Source organism: Halichoerus grypus, chromosome 3 (assembly GCF_964656455.1).
Source record: "Halichoerus grypus chromosome 3, mHalGry1.hap1.1, whole genome shotgun sequence".
Lineage (NCBI taxonomy): Eukaryota > Metazoa > Chordata > Mammalia > Carnivora > Phocidae > Halichoerus > Halichoerus grypus.
Window position 1 is genome coordinate 135,922,652 of NC_135714.1, and position 16,805 is coordinate 135,939,456.

The following is a 16,805-nucleotide window of genomic DNA, read 5'->3' on the forward strand; positions in this document are numbered from 1 at the left end:
TGCGGCCACTTTCCCAATTGTCAAAACAACAGCAATCCAGAGACACAACAGCTGCGCTCGTCCCTCTGTTTAGTAATGTCCCTCTACTTCTAAAATCTCTTAAAATCTATTGGAAAGTCTCTACTAGAAGATGAGTAGCCACTGAGTATTAATTAATCGATTGTCTGTTCTGCAATTGAGCTCATGTGTTAGTAGTCTGCAGGCATGGAGTGCTTTCCTATTGATTCTCCAACAATACCAAGTCCTGGGTTTCTCAACCTGGGCACTACTGTCATTAGGACAGATAAATCTTTGTTTGAGGGAGCCTTCCTATGCATTGTGAGATGTTTACCAGCATCCCTGGACTCTACCTATTAGCAGCATCCCCCCCAAGTCATGACAATAAAAAATGTCTCCAGACTTTACCATTTGATCCTGGGGTACAAGGAAAACTCATTCCTGTTTGAGACCCACTGACCTTATACTACCTTGTTTCAAAAGGTCTAAAGAGAGCTAACTACTATTACAAACGAGATTTTTTTTTTTTACAAACGAGATTTTTTTAATCTATAGCTAAGAAACCAAATTTTCACACATTTGAACTGCTTGTAAATAACCTCAGATTTTTTTTTATTATTAAAGCAGTACTCGCTTTTAAAAAACAAGTCCAAATTTTCTTGAAGATATAAACTGCAGAGTAAAATCTCCCCTTTGTCCTGCAATTACTGGTCCCATTTCCCAAAAACGACCACTGTTGATGGTTTGTTGTGAATACATCAGCATTTTATAAACACAAGTATTATATAGCCTTTATTTTATATAAATAAGATCAAACTATACAGACTATTGTTCAACGTACATATGTGAATATATAGTTCTGAAATTGCCCCATGTATCTAACAATCCTCTGCTGAGACTGGTATTTTTGTTTTGTTTTTAAATATCTTAAATAGTGGGACACCTGGGTGGCTCAGTCAGTTAAGCGTCTGCCTTAGGCTCAGGTCATGATCCCGGGGTCCTGGGATCAAGTCCCACACTGGGCTCCTTGCTCAGCGGGGAGCCTGCTTCTCCTTCTGCCTCCCACTCCCCCCTGTTTGTGCGCATGCGCGTGCTCTCTCTCCCTCTCTCTGACAAATAAATAAATCTTTAAAAAATATATCTTAAACAGTTATTGGCAGTCATCATTTAAGATAGAAATTATCTTTTAAAATAAATGGACTAGGGGCAGCCGGGTGTCTCAGTCGATTAAGCATCTGCCTTCAGCTCAGGTCATGATCTCAAGGTCCTGGGATTGAGCCCCATGTCAGACTCCCTGTTCAGCGGGGAGTCTGCTTCTCCCTCTCACTCTCCCTTTCTCTCTTTCAAATAAATAAATAAAATCTTTAAAAAAATAAAATATTAAACTAAAATAAAAGGACTGAATGTAGGGAAAGTTTGTCTTTGTGTGTGCATGTGCATGCGTGTGTGTTTATTTTACTTCCTAACAAGGTATTTAGTAAACTACCTCTATACTTTTGATGCTGTAATTATCTAAGAAAACAGAATATTGCATATTTTCCAGAGGTCGTAAAAAGGATTTCAAATGCAGGAAATAAGTTATAGAATCCAATGACACTCTTACCTTAGTGCTTACACGAGTCATAGCTGAACAGAAACACAATAAACATTTTAATGAAATGTACCAATTACACTCACCTACTTTATTTTAAATTTAACTGAACAGAGATGCCCTTAAGGCATTGACTTCAGAGCAACCATATTAAAATGTTCCATATTAACATTTAAGGTTGTTTCACAACAAGGGTTATAATTTCCCTGAGTTGGCATTTTCATGAGTTCCCTAGACACAATTGTAAGTGCTTGTGCATTTCTGTCAAGGTCTGTCAAAAAGTAAAAGCTAAGTTTTATTCCATTGATGATAAACTGCTAGGAACTTTGCCTCCAAAAAATGTTTATTATTAAGATTTTAGTCCCAAGAGGGAAGAAAAGGGTTATTTTAGTAAGGTTTGTTTGTGCAGACTCACCTTGGTGCCAACTTTCCATCTCCAGTGACAAGAGTTGTTCTCCTCCTTGTATGGAAGGTGGAAGAAGATGTCTTCACAAAGGGAAATTTTTGCCCTGCTTTCAGGCTGATGAGGGAGGGCAGAGAGCCCTCCCTATGTTTGTTTGTTTTTAACTGTCTTCACTTTAAAATAATACTTGGGCCAAAGTGGCATATTTTGGGGTGGCATAATATGATCCCCTTCAACTGCAAAATTCTCCGATAACCATCATGTACTGGCCCCTTACTCTATCATTCTGTTTCTGAACAATGGAGCCCTAAAGCTATTTGGTGATCAGAGAAAGGTATTCTTCTGTGCTGAGCGAGACAAAGGAGCTGTGGTAGCCCAGAGAGGAATTTTGGGGCCAAGCTGGGGTGAGGAGGTGTCCACGGAGGGAGCTGGTGTCTGGTACCATGTATCAGGTTTCTAACAGGGCAAGGAGAGTGCTCATTTAGGAAAAATGCCCATGACCAGGACTCAGAACTGAATGGGGGTGAGGAGGGCAACCATGCAGGAAGAGGGTCTGTCAAGATAATAACTATATTAAGGATAACAGAAAGCAGTTTCTCATTGTCAGAGAAGGGAGTTAGAGATATGTAAAGGGAAAAAACCAGACTGAACCTTCTAGTGTTGGCTGGGAATTGGAATCCCCTCTACAAAATGCTTATTAATTACAAAAGCTAACTTTACAGTGGAGGAGTTTTGGAGACATCACCCTAATCAAGTGACCAAAGTGATCACCATCAGTAATGGGACAAATCAAAATCTTGCATAACCTAACAGGCTGAAATGAACATCACTTCTGTGAATTTCTTGCCAAAGGTGCATAATCGAAATCTAATTTTGATGAAATATCATACAACCAAAATTTAGGGACGTTCTACAAAATATTTAACTTGCAATCTTCAAAAGTGTTGAGGTCATAAAAGATAAAGACAGACTAAGAAACTACGGATCAAAGGAAACTAAAGAAATGTGACAATTAAACGCAAGGATTATGAACTAGATTCTTTTACTATGAAGGACTTTTGAGCAATATGTGAAACATGAATGGGTTCTGAGGTTGAAATGGTAGTAAGGCATCAATGTTAATTTCTTATTTTGATGGTTCTAGCTTGGTTATGTAGGAGAATGTCCTTGCTTATAGGAAAAACACAACCAAAGTTTTTAGGTGTGATGGAGCATCTGATCGGGAACTTATTCTCAAATGATTCGGGGAGGGAATCATTCTTTATACTATATTTGAAACTTTAAGTTTGATACCATCTCAAAATAAAGTTATTTTTAAAATACCACTATTTAAGGGGCGCCTGGGTGGCTCAGTTGGTTAAGCGACTGCCTTCGGCTCAGGTCATGATCCTGGAGTCCCGGGATCAAGTCCCACATCGGGCTCCCTGCTCGGCAGGGAGTCTGCTTCTCCCTCTGACCCTCCTCCCTCTCATGCTCTCTGTCTCTCATTCTCTCTCTCGCAAATAAATAAAATCTTAAAAAAAAAAAAAAAAATTTTAAAATACCACTATTTAAGACTTTAAATATATCTTTGAATCATAATGTTATAAAAAGGTGGAACTAATTTCATGGCACAATCATTGAAGAGCTGTATCTGCTTCTAAAGATAAACTTAAAAGATAGGACATAAGAGCATAATATCCATAAAAATAAGTTACTCCAGAAGAATTTTCAAAACAGCAGCATGAAAACACAGGCAGGTATGTCTACTTAAAACATCTTCGAACAGTAACTGTGGCTGAAGGCTGACAATTCATCAAAGAATTTTTCTGAAACCCTTGATTTTTATTTTTTTAAGTAAGCTGCACACCCAATGTGGGGCTCGAACACATGAACCTGAGATCAAGAGTCTCATGCTCTACCGACTGACCCAGCCAGGCACCCCTGAAACCCTTAAATTTTAAATTTTGTTCTTAAGAAATTAATAAAGATATCAAAAGTTAGTATCAACACAGATTAACCTTATTTTATGTACACTTGAAGTCTCTGAAATGTATGATGTTCTACCAGTAACATCCAGTGGTACACAAATCCTTTGACTTCATTTTAATCAGTTTGTTGAAAAAATATTGATAATTTTAAAATAATTTCACAAGTGAAGGTACTATTTACAACATAGCTCATTATTACATAGATTTAACCATTTCCTTCAACAAATGATGTGCTCTGAAAAACTAAGTACAGTCAAAACCTGACATAGCTAGATTTCTTCTCTATAAAAATGTCACTTGCCCTGTTATTAAATGTCCTGCTGCATCTTACAAAGAAAATAGCCACTTTTATTCTTTTCATGTCTTGATGACAGATTACAAACACATTTTTACAAAATAAATGCTATTGACAGTTCAAACTATTCTGATCTTATTTCTTATAATTGACAATATTCGAGAAAGTTCCAAACAGGTACAAACTTGATAAGGATAATAAGCAACAGAATTACATTTGGAGTCTCCAGTAATCTTTAAAGTTTATATAAATCTGAGGTTTTAAAGTGGCATAGTTAACTTATATCCACACAAAAACCTGCATGTGGATGTTTATAGCAACTTTATTCATAATTGCCAAAATTTGGGTGCAACCAAGATGTCCTTCTGTGGGTACATTCAGACAATGGAATATTGTTCAGTACTAAAAAGAAATTAGTTATTAAGCCATAAAAAGACATAGAGGACCCCTAAATGCATGTTACTAAGTGAAAGAAGCCCATCTGAAAAGGGCAGGAACTTTATTTCATTCAGTGCCATTTGCACAAAATCTTGCACAAAGCCTCACACATAGGAGCTATCCAATCTGTGAGTGAGCAGGTGCATGTACTTTCCTGATGGTCTCTATGTCTTCTTCTTCTAGTACCAGACCAACCTTGATTCTGAGTGAGAACTCAATAAATTCCTGATTTTTAAAATGATTGGCTGAGAGGTTTTTGAAAGAGAAGAAAGGAACTGAGTTCAACTCTAAAGTATGGCAGACATTTCATAGAAAAAGAAGGATTGGTTGCGGGAGCAGGGGGGACGCCACCACCACCCCCCCAACCCTGCTCCCACAACCAACCGCAGGGGGATGGTTATCTGTGACATTCCACGTGGGAAACAACATGAGAAAAGACAAAGAAAGGAGAATCCTGGCATCTTCTGGGAACATGGAAAAGAACGTCCCAATAGCATGGAGGTTCTTGGAAAAGAGTTGGCCTCAGGCTAGTGAGCAAGGTGGGGCTCGCATATAGAGAGTTGTACCTGCCAGAATGAGAGTACCTGTGTTAGGATACTGGGAGAAAACCACTTTTTGAAATGTTTTTATATTAACCTTCTCTCCTCATTCTTCATCAGTGGTTCCTGGGAGCGGGCAGGATGTCAAGTGTTCCCTCGGCTATTTCCCCTGTGGGAATATCACCAAGTGCCTGCCTCAGCTACTTCACTGCAACGGAGTGGACGACTGTGGCAACCAGGCAGATGAGGACAACTGCGGTGAGTGAAGCCCCTGCCCGTAGTCACCGCAGGACCCGGGGCGGATGCAGCGAAGGTGAAGTCTCTGAGACATCTCATAAGGAGGAAAGGGGAAAGAGAAAACTAAGTTGAAATACAAAATAGATGTCACTTAGGGAAATCTTACATTTCTTTTATTAGCTTAAAGCATCCATTCTTTTCAATGTGTTAGTCTCACGGCCAATATTTCAGGAAAGTGGTGATTGTGCACATAGTTTTTTATCCCGCAAACCGGTCCAGTTAGCGTCTTACCGGCAGAAGGGTTTAGAAACTGAGAATATGGGCTCTGGAGCCAGACTGCTGGGTTTGAACCCGGATACAATGATAACTAATGATGTAGTCTTGCGAATGTGTTTTAGCCTCTCTTTGCTTCCTTTTTCTCATGTTAGGAAAGGGTTTGGAAATTGACCCTTTGAATTTGGGAAGATTATATGTAAGAGATTAGAAGAAAGAGGCATACAGCAGGTGCTAGTTAAGTGTTAACAGCTATTGCCCTTTCTTATCTTTTGCTGACTACAGTTCTGAAGGACAAATGAGACCTCCTAGAAAAGAACAATTAAGTCCAGCCTACCTATTACTTAACCAACAATCATATTTATAATCTTATAAAGCCAACAAGTAGGGCTTCCGGCCAGCTAGAATATCTGGAAAACTTGGCTTTCAGTTAGAATTTTGTTCAAATTTCTGAAGCCTCAAAAACACAAATGTATAAAAGAACTTCAGTGGGCTGGATTTGACTCACTAGGAAAATGAGCTTTGGTAAATAATGTAAATATAATAAGATTTCTCACTCATGGAGAAACAAGGTACTATTTTTGGAGGACAAAAACATGCATGACAATTTGAAGTGCTGCCTAAATAATACACTGAGGAGGACTTGATGTCTTCACTCCCTAAAGTATTAGAGACTTTTTAAGGCACCACTTTGAAGGAGTTAACACTTCAATGTTTGGAACATTGTCTCTAGGTGGTGGAGGTTAACTCAAAACACACTTTCTAAACTGGTGAGCTTAAGCTAAAATTGCCTTTGATTTGGATGGCTATACATATGTGTTTTCTTTAAAAATATTTTTTAAATATATATGTGAATATAATATATAAATACATATTAGATATAAGTATATATAAATATAAATTTTCATATGTAATATAAAAATATATATTCTATCTTGTTAAAATACCTGAATACTGAACAAATTAAAAAAAAAAAAAGAAGAAGAAGAAAAGAAAACAGTGTTCTGCCCACTGCCAGCCACTCTCAAGTTGCGAGCAGTTCAGATAGAGAGAGTGGCTTCAGGGCTTCCCACCAATGGAAATGTTGGTCGGAAGCAGGAAAAAACTTGGTGGGACAGGAAATTTGCCACCAAAAGTAGTTTCTCAGCGAAAAAAAAAGCTTGGGAGCTCCTGCTTGAGTGTTAAATTTAAAGAAACCAAGTAACAAAAGTAACAATCCTCACCGTGATGATACTTAGTTACTCAAGTTTCTCAGGATTTACCATCCAGCAAATTCAGATGGAGGCACTATGACATTAGAGTGTGGAGATCAGGCTCGGGAGATCTGGACTTCAGTTCTGGCTATGAAGACGGTAAAAATGGCTGTTTTCTGCTCTGTGAAATGAGAATAATAAAAGTATCTGTGACCACCCAGTCTTCAAAAGATTCAGTGAGATCCTGTATCTAAGATGCTCAGCCCAGTACTTGACACGTAATTAACATTCAGTAAATGTTAACTTGTGTATCAGCAAGCTGTTATTATTACAAACTTAGTGACATAAGAAGTAATCATCTATTTCGCTGGCCATTCGGTGGGTCAACAACTCAGCTCAGTTGGACTTTCTCAGGCATCTGCGGTTATCTGTGGATCAGCTTTGTCGTCATGCCTGGGATAACTAGAGTGACTCAGCTCCAGAGTGATCCTCCCGCAGGTTAAGCCAAACTTGTTCTCGCAGTAGAGACATGGCACCCAGGAGTGAACTGGAAGCGTACAAGGCCTCTTGACTCCTAGGCTCAAAAATGGCGCACTCGCCCCACGTCCTTGCCAAAGCGAGTCACAAGGTTGGCCCTGTTTCAAGGGGTCAAATGGACCCCTACCCCTGCTAAGAGGGGCTGCAAAGTCACACTGCCAGGGGCTTGGGCAGAGGGAGGGCAGTGACTGCAACCCTTTCTGCAAATTCTACCACAGGTGCTATTATCATTGCTTTTCCCACAAGCATTGGTATTAACTCTCAGTGACTCAGAGTCCCCACCTGGTGACTCTAGGAAGTCCTGTTAGTTAAACAATTTAAATATCTATAGGAACAACCATGGTTTGTCTATTTACTTATTGAAACAGCAGCTCATATTTGAAGGAATGATATTTTTCCATACGCTTGCTTTTGTAGTTATATGTTTATACAAGTAGATGTGTGTGTGCATGTGTGTGGGTCGGTGGATGTGCGTGTATCCTATTGATTATGGGATAGTCAGGAGATGGGTAAGTTTTCCCACATCTCCTGAAAATGTAATTGTAGTTTATTTGGGGGGGAAGGTAAACTGTGTAGATTTGTATATTTGTACCTTAATTATGTTAGTTATCCTGATTAATTATCTTGGTGAATTTTAATAGAGAGAATATAACAGAGAAAATATTAAGGCCTATTTCTTTATACTTAGAATTTGAGTTCTGGTGACAAGCATGGGCTTAACGCTTGTGAAAACAATACCAATCGGAATAAAAATCGGGTTAGAGATGTATCCACCCATCCACCCATCCACAGGTTTCTTCTTTTTCCACCTCTTTGACTTTTTCTCCCTCCCAGTCTTTATTCAACTCTCTGTGGATATGAGGGCCATTCTCTCTCCTTCCATCTTATCGTTTCCATGTGTCTCCCCACTTCCATTCTGCCCCCGTAACTGTCCCCATCCCTTTTTTCACTCTCTCTCAACTTACCTTTCATGCTTATCTTTTCCTCTATTCTTTTCTCTCTCAAACCAAGTCTATCACAATATTCATAAATTAGACTTTAATTATCATTTCGCTCACCTCATTAAGTTTATAAACTGATTGTTAAAAAGATTTTAATATCTTTACCTCCAAAGAAAAAAACCCAAGCAGTTGCTTTTAATTTCTATGTGGCACTCAATAGATACAGCTACTCCTACTGCACCCTTGGGCTTTGTATCCCAGAATAGTGGCTTGTATTTTATTGTAAGTAGACTCGGAGGTTCAAGAAAATCTTGGGGGGGTGTGCGCCTGGGTGGCTCAGTCGTTAAGCATCTGCCTTCGGCTCAGGTCATGATCCCAGGGTCCTGGGATCGAGGCCCGCGTCGGGCTCCCTCCTCAGCGGGAAGCCTGCTTCTCCCTCTCCCACTCCCCCTGCTTGTGTTCCCTCTCTTGCTGTGTCTCTCTCTGTCAAATAAATAATAAAATCTTTAAAAAAAAAAAAAAAGAAAGAAAATCTTCAGGGGGTTCTGTGAATTCCCTGGAAACTATAAAATGCTGTGTATTTGTGCACATGTAGACTTTCAATGAAAACAGTGTCCATAACATCAAACCTTTGCAAAAGGTTTTATAGTTTTTAAAAGGCAAAAAAGATTCCTAATCCCTGTCATTGACTAAAACAGAAATCTCCTAAAAAACTATTTAATCCTGAGTTGGAACCAATTTCCCCTAATTAGCACTCCGAATTCACTCATGTAAAATTATTATATTGTCAATAGTTTACAAAAATAATCACAACAGTAACGACTTTTCCTTACCTTCTTTGATTTCTCTTTAAATAGAAACAGAATTGTTGGAAGATTCCTCAACCAGGCATCAGAAAGTTCAGGCTCAGATCCTAGAAGTGCCTCTTTCTATCTGTTGTTACCTGCCTGGGCAAATCATTTTTTGGCTCAGTCCCATTTTCCTTATTTGTGAGATTGGAATAATAAATTTGTTGTGAGAATTAAGTGAATTACATATATCTATATCTATATCTATCTATATCTATATCTATATCTATATCTATAGTATGGTATGGTATCTATAGATAGATAGATGATAGATAGATAGATAGATAGATAGATAGATAGATAGATGATAGATGAAAAATAGATAGATAGATAGATAGATCACGGAATCAATCTGTGCAGATCAGATTATTGACCCCTATATTCAGTAGTTACTCTGGAGTTTACATCTTTTTAATTTGATCCCAGGAATTGTTTATATTTGATTGGACTTCAAAACAGGGAAATCCTGGTCTGTATGTATGAAGGGAAGTGTGAAGCAAGTTGAGTCAAAATAGTATAGGCAATCTGTTCTGAAAGTTTGTTTGTTTTTTTTTTTTAAGATTTTATTTATTTATTTGACACAGAGAGAGAGAGAGAGAGACAGTGAGAGAGGGAACACAAGCAGGGGGAGCGGGAGAGGGAGAAGCAGGCTTGTCGCTGAGCAGAGAGCCCGATGTGGGGCTCGATCCCAGGACCCTGGGATCATGACCTGAGCCGAAGGCAGACGCTTAACGACTGAGCCACCCAGGCGCCCCTCTTCTGAAAGTTTTGCTAATTTGTTGTCTTAAGGACCTCTGACATGAGCAGGGAGTTCATTCATTAAAATAAAATATTCAGGTCACAGATGAAATAACTCAAGTTCTAGCTATAGATGTATATAAAGACCTTAAATCTTGGCATATGAAAATGAACAGCATTTTGTTTAATCAAAAATACTAATTATTAAAAATACAAGTGACATCTGAAAAGTAATTAATATTAAAATGTTTTTATTAGACCAAAAAGAGTATGCTATTTTAAAACCTCCTTTATTCACCATTGCCAACATTTGAAAACCCTCAAATCCAGTTTTGGAAATATGGGTGAAATCATAATCTCTTCTTATGAAAACATGTCTATGTAACAAATACTATGTTAAACTATTACTGGTCTTATGTCAGAAATATATCTCTCAGGTGCCTGGGTGGCTCAGATGTTTAAGCGTCTGCCTTCGGCTCAGGTCATGATCCCAGGGTCCTGGGATCGAGTTCCGCATCGGGCTCCCTGTTCAGCAGGGAGCCTGCTTCTCCCTCTGCCTCTCTCTCTCTCTCTCTGTCTCTTATGAATAAATAAATAAAATCTTTAAGAAAAGAAAAGAAATATATCTCTCCTGAAATTCATCTAGACCAGCGAATCTCCCAGTGTAGTTCTGGACCAAACCCCTCAGCATTAGCCATGAAGTTGTTAAGAATTCAAGTTCTCAGGGCCCGGACCAGCCCAGTTGAATCTGAAACTCAGCCAGTGGCTCAACGATGTTTCTGCAAGCTCTTCAAGTCATTCTGATGCACACTACATTTTGAGAACCACTGACCTACACCCAAGTGAGCAGAAAATAAGGAATACATGTGAAATAGTAGCATCAGTAGAAATAAACTAGAATCAAGTGTTCCATATGGTATGCCAGCATGCTCACTTGCTAACAAACTCCATTATAATTATAATCAAATGTGTTTGTTTCCGTAAGAAACCCTGACACTGCATTGGTTGCAGTCATCTATCTAGAAATATATTTAAAAAAAAAAATTGAACTCTGGTCAAAACCTCAACCATGGTCAGCTGACATGCTGTTGCTGTCCATGGGTGAGTAGGCTGGGACATCTCAGGAAAGATAACAGAATTTTACCACCACCTTTAGGGCCCGGGTGATAAAAATGATGAAATGCAGTTATTTCTCTTGCATCTTATTACTGAATTCCCTTCACCAGCTATGGGTTTTTTTTTTCCTTCTCATTTTACAGTATCTGGGTAATTTGTGTTCCCCTGGCTGTTCATTTTTAAGATATTCATGTTTATATTCTGTTTAATGTTAATTAAATTAAGTCAGAAAGTTGGTTCTTTTCGAAATATGTAAACCTCATGTATATTTGAATAAGCAGCATTAAATATATTTATAATCACATAAAATACAGTATCTTAACATATAAATTAAAGAAAAACCCACAGCTAAAAATCAATTTGAGAGGGATCATTTACGACTTAACAGTATATTGCCAAATAAAAAAATTTTTTGTAATGGAAGGGGGCTACTTTTCCTTAATTAGAATTTTTAAGATATATCCAAAAAAATACCTCCAAGCTATTTAACATTGACACCAATAATAATTATTAAAGTGGAAAAGTAAGTCAAATCAAAATAGTAGTAATAAAATTTAGCAGAGTCACCAAAAAAATGAAACACCATTAAATAAATTAAACTGATTCCTCATGTATTGAACTGGAATATGAACTAAATATATTTGGAAAAAAAATACAACCTTTGTATTATCACAGGCATTTTAAAGAAGCACTCTGATTTGGCTATTGAATTCCCAGTTTTCTTTTAAAAAATAATTTCTCGATAATGGAATAGTTTACTGAATATAAAAATAAAATAAAATGTCTCAGTATAAAAAATATAACACATCTACTCACTGAATATTTTTCATGGACACAATGAAAACAAAAGCAATAGATTTAAAGTTTTCCACTGCATTCACAAAAATCCCTTTCTTTCTAAAATATTTGGGCAATACAGAATTTATAGACATATATAGACATACATTTGTCAAAATCAATTGCACCATTTTTATAACTTTGATCCTTACTGATAAACTTCAATATGAAAATGAACAATTTTTTCCCCGGAGTTATACCATTTGATATAATTCCCATACAATTTACATATGTTTTTGCCATGTATCACTAACCCATTTTTCTTCTCAGAACTGTCACAGATGCAATCAAACAGGCTAGAGCCCTCCACCAGAAAAAAGAAAAAAAAAGTCTTCAGGAATCATTAGAGCAGTATTTGTTGCAAGAATGACAAACCAAAAAAAGTGGGACCTTTTGCTTTTTTAGCTAAAACTCTCAGATACTTGGCAGAATACATCTGGGTAAATACTGAGGGAATTGGATTACAAAAAGGTGAGGGCCTTCACTGAGAAATCATTTATGTCCATTTTAAACTGAGTGCTAACTCAGTAGTAAAAATGAAATATTAAAGTAGAATCAAATTCTCAGATACTATGGCATTTATTCACTACCTCTAGATTCTTATTTAAAAAGAACTCTGCATTTCCAGATTAGAAATTTGCTAGCATTCCTTCTTTTGTATTATAAGCAGATGGTCATACAAAGAGGGCTCCCTGTCGAAGTCACATCAACCCACCTCATCCCCCTATTGGAGCCAAGTTGAATTCCTCTACCATGAAGACCTGAGCTCTGATGCCATCCCTCTGTAGACTCTTTCTTTGAACATTCCTCACTTTAGCAGAGGAAAAAGATGTCTACAGGAAAAAGGATGAAGACATTTGTTATTCTGTTTCCATGTTAGTATTTCTATAATCCACAGTGGAAATAGAAATCTCTTCTAATACATTTTGAGTGGTACAGTAGGCTAGTATCTGCTAAAAATTTATGTCCACCTACAACATCAGAATGTGACCTTATTTGGAAATAAGGTCTTTGCAGATGTAATGAAGGTAAGGAGTTTCTGGTTTCCCCCAGATTCTGCTGCCTAGGGAAAAGGGAGGGCAAGAAGACCCTTCCATTCTCTCCTTCTCTGGTCCAGGTATCTTGTGCAGAGGAGGAACAGCAAAGCCCGCCCTCCTTTTTTGTTTTTCCAAATCTCAATGCTCAAATATAGGCCTTTGAAAATCAAATGCTAAGAATTTGACTCCTTTTGTTATCTGCAAGCTTCTGCTTATCCTTTCCCCAAGGCAATGAAAGTGGAAAAATTTAGCTGCCTGCTGTAGGAAAAAGGACAGAGAATGCAAAAAATTCAAGGGAAGAAAAACTTTGCTCATACCCCAAAATATTTTCCTGTCACTGGCTTGACACTTCCTAACCTATGAGAATTAGATACACAGTATTTATTCATGAGTGTGATGGTGATGATATATATTTTTAAATTTTAAAAAGATGTTAAGAATGTTTGAAGTGTATTCAAGGACTCCTTTAATTTGTAACTGAGCCTGAATTGAAAATTCTGGAACATCAAATATCCCTTCATTTCCTAAATACAGCTTTTTATCCAGTTGTCAGAATGATGGCAATGCCAGGCAGTTTGGTGTAGAACTTAGCTCTTCTCACTTTAGAATATTCCATTTAAAGTTGGTGGCTTACCTTTTTTAAGGTTAAAAATGCAAGAGGAAAAGTGACATGGGTCATGAGTATGTATTAATACACAAACATGCATTGTATGCTCAAAAATACGTGGTTTTCGATCTCTTATTCTCAAAATAGCATTGGCACTACCTAGGTAGCTGAACCCTTGACTTTTCTATACAGACAAACCTGTTTATTTTTTTAAGCTTTTATTTAAATTCCAGTTAGTTAACATACAGTGTAGTATGGATTCAACACCTGTGATTCAACACTTCCATACAACACCTGGTGCTCATCGCGACAAGTGCCCTCCTGAATCCCCATCACCTATTTCACCCCTCCCCCACCCACCTGCCCTCTGGTCATCAGTTTGTTTTCTACAGTCAAGAGTCTGTTTCTTGGTTTGCCCCTCTCTTTTTTTTTTCCCCTTTGCTCGACAAACCTCAATTTCTTTTTTTTTTAAGATTTTATTTATTTGTCAGAGAAAGAGAGAGAGCACAAGCAGGGGGAGTTGCAGGCAGAGGGAGAAGCAGGTCCCCCCCTGAGCAAGGACCCCGATGCGGGGCTCAATCCCAGGACCCTGGGATCATGACCTGAGCCGATGGCAGACGCTTAACCGACTGAGCCACCCAGGCATCCCGACAAACCTCAATTTAACCTCACTGTTTATCCAACAATGCTTAACAATGTTTGGGTCAATTTCACCAAGACTTCCATCTCAGAGCACTTCCTACTAGATAGGCCACAAAGGACAGTTTCTTTAGTGGCCTTAATTTTCTTTAAAATAGGCCCAAGATAACGTCACACACCTTAATTTCTTCAGAGTTGCCGCCATAGGTATTAAGAGCCTACAAAGAGGCTACTGCATTCTTTCCAGCAAACTACTATTGTCACATAGTTAGCTGGCAGAATTGTTCTGCCTGACCAGCCAGCGTCCAAAGGGTGATTCTAATGGCCCCCGGCACCTTTACTTTGGGGATCATTACGTTCTGAGAAAAAGATTCTCCATATATCCCAAGAATGGGTGCTGAGAATTGAGTAAATGTCTAAGAATCAGGAATGCCCCACTTTACCTAAATCCAAACTTTATAAATTATTCATTCATTAGTCAATAAGCAGGTCTGCTCTGTAACCCACAGGACGTATGCCTTCGTTTGAATAAAAGAGGAGCCCATTCAGTGCAGCATCCTTATATCCTCCTTTGTTCTGGCCTCCTCTCAGAGACTCCAGTCCCTTAACTTTTGATTATTCAAAATCCAAATACCAAAAGTACCCAGGAGTGGCTCCTGCAAATCCGTGGGAACTTTTGGGAAGCCAGGTCTCAGAACCAGCCGCAGCATTGTCCGGGGCCGGTGAGAGGCGCTAGAGTGCTGAGCTCCACCCCGTGAAATGCTGATCTCGTAGGTGGTACGGGAGCCCAGGAATCTGCGTTTAACAAACACAGCAGATCAGTACCACACTTGTTAACATTTTTTTTTTAATATTTTATTTATTTATTTGACAGAGAGAGACACAGCAAGAGAGAGAGCACAAGCAGGGGGAGTGGGAGAGGGAGAAGCAGGCTTCCCGCTGAGCAAGGAGGCCCACACGGGGCTCGATTCCAGGACCCTGGGATCAGGACCTGAGCCGAAGGCAGACGCTTAACGACTGAGCCACCCAGGCACCCCACACTCATTAACATTTTGAAATGATTCACTTTCCGATGCACAGACAATTTTATTGCCGTATTCAGAACACCTAGAAAGTGATTAATCAGTGCACAGCAGCGGTTTTCAAACTTGAGCAGGCAGCAGATCAGGCTTGTTAAAACCTAGATGGCTCGGCCCCATCTCCGGTTTCGGATTCAGTGCCTCTGGAGTGTGGCTCAAGAATATGCTTTTCTTCCAAGTCCCCAAGTGATGCTGATGCTGCTGGTCCTGGATCTACGTTTTGGAAAACCAGTGATCTAGGCATGCTCTTTCTTATGCAAATGCAAAAGCAAACACTTTCCAAAACGTATGGCGTCTTATAACAAGAATTCAACAAAATTCAAGATATTTCTTTAATGCCTGAATTCTCCTTTCCTCCTGCCAGCATGCATTATTAATCCTAAGTGGAGATATAGGACGCAGCATTTCCAAACATATTTCACCACAGAGCTCTCTTCTCATGGAGAAACCCAGGAAACTATTTGAGGAAAGCCTGATATAGCACCATAGCAAATTAGTGCATTCAAGAAACTTGGACCTGGGGCGTGCCTGGCTGGCTCAGTCAGTGGGGCATGCGACCCTTGATCTCAGGGTCGTGAGTTCAAGCCCCACGTTGGCTATGGAGTCTACCTAAAATAAATAAAAACATATTAAAAAAAAAGAAGAAAGCAAAGAAACTTGGACCTTTCCCATTCACATCCAGACCTCATCCCTTGAACCTCCACCCCTGCCCCGCACCCCACACCAGTGCCAGGAGAATCTGAGAACATGGGTGGGAGAGGTACCTTGTCCAGAATTCTAATTGATGTGTAAATAAAACTAAATTATAACAAATACTTGGTGCAAGTGAAATAATGTTTTATATTTCCTATACCACATTTTAAATATGCTAAAAAGTACTCTGTAGTCACTGAAGTATATAAAAAATGCTTACGTTTATAAGATTATTTCCTACTATACTCTCATAAGGAGATAAAATACACATATAAATAAGCATAGTATGAAGCAGATTACAGTAAGTGTAATAAGAAAGATATAAGCAACATGCCCTTAAATGAGGGACCACTTGCATTAGTCTTATTTAAGTGCTTGGACTACTCGTTATTAACAGTCAGCAACTTTGCTGAAGGAAAAGAAATATGCTTCCTCTGATTGACAGGATTTTTCTGTTACAAAATCTAGCTGTGTTCCACTGCATGTGGGAAGGGCTCTAGCTGACCGGGGTGAATTTCCTAATGCAGTTCTCCCAAACCTTGCTCTAAGACTCAGCTGGGACACCTATGAAAAATATAGATTCCTAGACCCCCTACTGACCACGTAAATCAGAATGTCCAGTAGAAGATCCTGGAAAACTGTGTTTTCGATAAGTGCCCCAGTTCCCAAATTTTACTGTAGAAGAAGAGACTGGGTTTTTTCTGAAGTGTGTTTGAGGATAGAGCCTCATTCATTCATTCACTCAGCGAATATCTACTAGCCCATGCAGCATGCACACCAGATTTTTCTTGGTCTGT

The 16,805-nt window shown here is 38.7% G+C and overlaps 1 protein-coding gene across 1 annotated transcript in view; it reads left to right on the plus strand.

The window, feature by feature from the left end:
* The window catches only part of RXFP1 (relaxin family peptide receptor 1), a 97,510-nt gene that overhangs the window by 32,540 nt on the left and 48,165 nt on the right, over positions 1–16,805 (plus strand). Inside the window, 1 exon segment of the mRNA XM_078069364.1 lies at positions 5,354–5,491. Within this exon segment, the coding sequence (XP_077925490.1) occupies positions 5,354–5,491 (138 nt within the window).